The sequence below is a fragment of the Azolla caroliniana genome, unplaced genomic scaffold (genome assembly GCF_043228905.1).
Source record: "Azolla caroliniana isolate FFs.n. ecotype wild unplaced genomic scaffold, voAzoCaro1.0.p SCAF_12, whole genome shotgun sequence".
Classification (NCBI taxonomy): domain Eukaryota; kingdom Viridiplantae; phylum Streptophyta; class Polypodiopsida; order Salviniales; family Salviniaceae; genus Azolla; species Azolla caroliniana.
In genome coordinates, this window is record NW_028230447.1 from 19349706 (window position 1) to 19355959 (window position 6254).

A 6254-nucleotide genomic window follows, 5' to 3' on the forward strand; every position below is an offset into this window, starting at 1 on the left:
CATGTTATTATAAATTGAATTGCAATGGTAAGTCATTTGGTTTTCAATTATGGTCCAATTATTATAAGTTATCATGGATATTAACTCCAGAACGATTTTTTCTTTGGCCAATAGAGGGTGGTTCTCAAATAATTTGCGCATAGTAAACACTATTTACAAACACAAAAGGCATAGTTCCAAATGAACCCTTATACCAAAAGCCATATTGATGTTTATTTGATGAACCCTTGTGCCACAAGCCAAATGAACCCTTCTACCATGAGTCACATTGACTACAATGCTAGATAAGATGCATGAATACTACATGATTGGAACAAGTATGTATATGAATACAATATGGAAGTGAAGAACCTTGGCCAAATAAAGAAAGAACAAGTGTTAGATTAGAATATGTGTTTTGTCTATCACGTGATTCTTTACTTTTAACTAGCCATAATTTATGGTACAATTTGCACACATGATATGACACAATCCATACATATGCTACTCACCAACGATACTGAGGCTGAATACATTCTCATCCATAAATCCTAATAAAACCAATAACTAACAAACAAGCAAGCTTTGTCTCTAGGTTAGCATTACAATAAAAATTTGGCATGTATGGGCAAATTTGCTACACCTAGGGGGTGTCAAATCCAAGTGGAAAGGTATCCACACAACATGTGTACGACAATGAGTATGCTTGATAGATACTGACTTAGGAAAAGGCCATGTTCATATCCATCCATCCAAGTACGCCCATTCAAATAAATGTGAATGTAGTAGTCGTGGCTTTACAATGGTAGGACATATCCAAGCAATGTATCTTGTAAAGGCAGGCATTTAGTTGAGTAAGTTATGTGTGCTATAAATGTAATGTTGATGTATGAAGCCAGTTACGAAATCCTCCATGTGTGTACCATTTTCTTTTTTCTTCTAAAAGAGGCTCCTTATATAGCTAGGTGGTCAGATTGATCATTGATGGCTACATGTGCAAAATTTTGAATTGCCCAAACCAAGTTGCCACTAAAAAAGATGACAACTTTTTGCTTTTTTGCTTTGGTTTATCTTTGAAGAAAAAGAATAGAATAACAACTAATTTTGGGCTTTTTAAATTTTTATTTTATTTTTTACAAAAGGTAAGATAATGAAGTGTGAAGAGAAGAACATTCTAACTACTTAAGCCTCCCCTCCAATTTACTCATGATTTTCAAAGCTTTTACAATTACATCATATTGTTTGTCTTCTTCCTTTGCCTCTTACTCAATTTTATGACTCTCTCTCTCTCTCTCTCTCTACTCATAATCCTCCTAATAGAATAGGACACAATTCTCTTGTGCATTTCCTCACTCTTCCCTAAACATGTGGGTTTGTGCCTTCGGCATTTCAATCGTGGACATTCGAAACTCGTTCGAGCCGCTCTCGAGCGGGACCGCTACTATTCGGATCGATGAGCTCCCCTTTCTGCCTTCTCATTTCAATGACTCTTCGGTGCGAATTGGAGTGGACATTCTCGTTAAAGGTCGGGCTCGCGGATGGCCGGTATTCCGGACAAAGCCGGCCCGACTTATACCTCACCCCGCATGCATTGCACAAGGTTTTAGGGCCCATCGGGCCGGCTCTCCATTGGGGCGTCTTTTGTGTGGCACAATGGAGGCATTTCCTTACCGGGGCCTCGTCTTGCGCTTTGGTTTTCTCGAGCTTGGGGGGCTTGTTGATCTTTCCCCGCCTATCCGGCTCCTCGAGCCTCCGGAACTTCTTCCCCTCTCGGCATTTCGCATTGCTACTCAGTTTAAACCCGCGTTCACATGGACGCGTATCGCCATCATCATCCTCCTCATTGTCATCATCTTCGGCTTCTTCGTTGTCATCATCATCATCATCATCATCATCATCATGGTCATAGTATGTAGAGAACATGTCCGAATCCGAAGATGTGGCTGTGATAGTGGTATTAGTTGTTGTGGATGTAGTGGTAGAATATGAGCTCTCTAGGATTATGCTCTGTGAGGCATCTTCGGACAGTATCCTCGAGTTCCAGAAACACGCGGGCGTGGTGCGATGCCTCTTGGTCCGGGGCCGGCCGCGACGACGGCACGGCATTTGGCCGGACATTTCGTCGCCCAAGAAGCTCGATTGGGCCGACATTTGGCCGGACACTTCGTCCCCGAAGCTCCGTAATGTTCCTGGACAATCCGTGCCCGAATTGTGCGCGGATTGCCCACACGAAGAAGAGAAAGACTCCTCGACAAAGTTGGATAGCCATTCTAGCTCCGCCGATTCGTCGCACTAGAGAAAGCAAATAAAAAGGAGGCAACACAAAACACACAAGAAAAAAGAGATGAGTGGAGGGTCTTTTTCCATAGGGAGCATATCAGGAGCTCAAATTCCCTTACCCAGGAAACGAAAGAGTCCGAGTTCAATTCCTTACCGGGACGAAAGAGGCGTCGAATGCGGCGAGAGAGAGCTTCTTCTCCACAATTGGAGGAGGAGTTGGATGAGGAGAAGGGTTGTGGGGTATGTTTGAGTAGGCAATTATGGAAGAAGAAGAAGAAGAAGAAGAAGAAGAAGAAATGGCATTGGTGAAAGGAAGAAAGGGGGTTTGCTCAATTGGGCTATTATGGTTATGGTGGTTAGTGCTAATGTCTTCTTCATTGGAGAAGTCTAAGAGGTCTTCAATGGCAAGGATGTCAGGGTCAGGGTAATAGGGATGGTGATGGCCAATGTCCATGGCAAAACAAATGCTCTTAAGAGCCAGAGCCAGAGCCAGAGCCAGAGAGAGAGAGAGAGAGCTACAAAGGGGAAGGAAGAAGTGGAAGGAAGAGTATGTATAGAGTAGACAGAGAGAGAGAGAGAGAGAGAGAGAGAGAGCTACAAAGCGGAAGGAATAAGTGAAGGAAGAGTATGTATAATAGAGTGTAGAGAGAGAGAGAGAGAGATGGTCACATTTTCTTATTCAGCTCCCACAAAGAAGGGTGGGAGGCAGTCTAGTCTGTCTCTCTCTACTTTCTCTCTCTTCCCCTGTTTCCCTACTCTCTCTTTTACTCTCTCTCTCTCCCTTCCCCTGTTCTCTCCACTTTCTCTCTCCTCCCCTGTTTCCCTACTCTCTCTCTCTCTCCCTCTTCCCCTGTTTCCCTCTTGTCTCTACTTTCTCTCTCTTCCCCTGTTTCCCTCTTGTTTCTACTTTCTCTCTCTTCCCCTGTTTTCCTCTTGTCTCTACTTTCTCTCTCTTCCCCTGTTTCTCCTCCTCCTCCTCTCTCTCTCTCTCTTCTCTGTTTCTCCCTCACTTCCTGTTTTCTCTTCCATGTCTCCTCCACTTTTGACTGCATTGTTTTTTAATACCACCAAAATGGTCCTTCTCCTTTCCTACCTTTGTTTTTCATGTAGAAGGAGATATGAAGAGAGAGAAAGAAGAAAGAAAGAAAGAAATATTAACGTCTTCTAAGGCCAAAATTGGCCCGTGAGAGAGAGAGAGAGAGAGAGAGAGAGAGATGGGACACCTCCAAATGTAGAGGAGGCAGCTAAAACTAAACAAAACAATCCACACACACACACAATCACTAGAAAACAAAGCTCCATTTTAAAAATCAAATGTAGAGGGTTCACTTTCTTTGGTTCAAAAACTCAAGGGCAAAAAAAAAGAACAATTCAAAGAGGAAAAATCTCCAAAAGCATTTTGTGTACATTTCCAAAAACATTTCACACCTTTTGAAAACTATATGGTAACCTCTCTTTTTTGAGTAAGGCCGAAGAGAACCCCTCCCCCCCCCCCCCCCTCCTTTTCCTCGTTCTTCTGTATCATATATATCTTCATGCCTCTCTTTACTTCTGACATCACAGTTCCATCAACAACTGGCACCAGCATTCGCTCGTCTCTCCCTTCCCTTTGCAAAAGTGAAGGCAACGTAAACTTTATTATTATTTTTCTTTTGATCGAAACCAGAGTTGTGTTAGGAGGAATGAATGATACACCAACTAAAACGACTCCCCATTATATACCAACTGAACTTGTTCCCATTAGTCAAGTCGAGACAACATAGTATCGATTGACCAGATAGGTTTGAATGTTAGGCCATATCCACGGGAATGCTTATGACTTCGTATGTGAATTTGCATTATCGAGGAGTTCAATTGCTAGGTAGCATGGAATGAAAATGTTAATTACTCATGCACTTCTATTTATTTATGTACTAGTTGAAACACTTGGGGTATATGTTGACGGGATAGTCGCTACTTTTTAACCTTATGGAGGGGTGTATGCCCAAATTGCTGCATATCCGGAAGAAATCGACAAAAACAACCACAAAAACTAAAACGTATGTATCGTCCACCTAGAAGTTGTTATCTTGTGGGAGGAGGGTATGGGTCTTCTGAGATTGAGAGACAAATGATAATGTACTTTTACATCCTTCAACCATTTTTGTGCAATTCAAGCCTCATGTTCATAATACATATCCTTGACCATTTTTTATTACCTAATGCTATACACACAATGTACATACATAGATAATGAGTCTACCAATTACCATTTTTGAGAGTGTGTTCCATAGTAAATTACAAGCATTGTGAATCATGGGGAAGTAAGTGAACACACTTTTTGCTCGGAACTATTGCATGGATGGAGACAATGCATTGAATGACATGTGGGCACCTTTGGTTCATAACCACCCTAAGAAGGCAAAAAGGTGGTACAAAGGTGATAGTAAATGTGGCTAGCTTATTTTGCCCACTTTGTTGGAATTGCCATTGCAATTTTTTTCTTGTAAGAAATCCATATCTAGGAAAGTCTCCACATGCACATCCACTTTATTCCATTTCAATGTTGTAACAACAAATAATATTGTACATGACTGAAGGCATGGTTTTGCCATGTGTTTGTGTTTACCCTAGATATAGATATAATATTGTCAAAAAATGAAGTTATTACACACTATTGGTACAACATACAGTTAATTTTAGTCGACAAGGTAGTGTTTTGGTGAGAAAGAAAACATAGGTTCCACGAATGTAGCAAACCTCTACTCTCAACCAAAAGTAGCATAACCTTTATATTTTATATATGATTTTTTTTTGTTACTTCCTTTTAACATGGGAGAAGTTTAGATGTGTGAAGCATGTTCAATATTCAATAATAGTATGTAATAAAGAGAAAGGAGACTTTTGTAGATAGGCAAGAGGGAAGCATCCACTCCATGTGCGTCAAATATCAAAACTACACTCTACCTGCTTTTCCAATACATGGAAGCCTTTAATGTATAGCTAAATTTGTTAATGTATGCTCAGAACGTGCACATGACCCTTTCAAACAAGGGATCATGCGAGGTAAGATGATGAAAAGAAAATGTATGCAATGGTGATCAGAACATGTTTTGAACTCCCCCTTTGAAGAAAATAATAATACAACCAAAGAATTTTGCAAGTACATGTGTGCACACTTGTGTTCTAGTAACACACCACTCATGTACCAAACAAGCTTCTAAACAATTTGTATTTTTATGGATAGATAGTAGGGAAAAGTACCAAGATACCCCTTGAAGTTCGTCTATTTACCAGAATGCCCCTGGAAGTTCCAAATTTACCAAACTACCCCTATGTCCAAAAAATTACACTTTATAAAGTAATTATACACTCAAATATTTGGTAAATAGGGCTAGTTTGGGTCCATTTCTTCCATCTTTGGTCAATAGGGCTTTTAGATTTGAGTGTATAAATACTTTATAAAGTGTAATTTTTTGGACATAGGGGTAGTTTGGTAAATTTGGAACTTCCAAGGGCATTCTAGTAAATAGACGAACTTCCAGGGGTATCCTGGTACTTTTCCCTAGATAGTATCATGTTGATGTTTCTCTTCTCTACAATGTCCAATTATACGCATTTCAATACGAAATACCAATATGTTCTTGTTTTTCTTAGAGCATTCACTTTAATGGTTGATTGTTGATTTTTTCTCTTTCTTGTCTTCATATCTCATAAAAATGAAGGCTCTGGATTTTTCATTTTTTGCTCTTTCTTGTCTCATATCACATTAAAATGAAGGTGTTGGATAAGTTCTAAAAATGTAGATGTTATAATGTTATGCTAGATGACACACAAGTCCCAATTTAAGTAGAAGAGTTTGAGGATTTGGTTGAGATTTAGTTCAATAAGCTCCATGGTTCATGGTAGAGATGTATGTAGCTCAACCATCAAGGTTTCTTGTTGCCATTCACTTAATTGTGAAGAAATCCAAGGATGGGTAATGAGACACCGAGGAGCATGCATAATATTTTCCG

The 6254-nt window shown here is 40.0% G+C and overlaps 1 protein-coding gene across 1 annotated transcript; it reads right to left on the reverse strand.

Annotated features, from left to right (window-relative positions):
* Nucleotides 1–1016: 1016 nt before the first annotated feature.
* On the reverse strand, nt 1017–2874 carry LOC147857385 (uncharacterized). The gene is made up of 2 exons (XM_087328888.1): nt 2414–2874; nt 1017–2271 (listed from the first exon to the last, which is right to left on the reverse strand). Exons 1-2 carry the CDS (start codon nt 2711–2713, stop codon nt 1369–1371), a joined length of 1203 nt encoding a protein of 400 aa, XP_087185014.1. The 5' UTR covers nt 2714–2874; the 3' UTR covers nt 1017–1368.
* Between the last annotated feature and the right edge of the window lie 3380 nt (nt 2875–6254).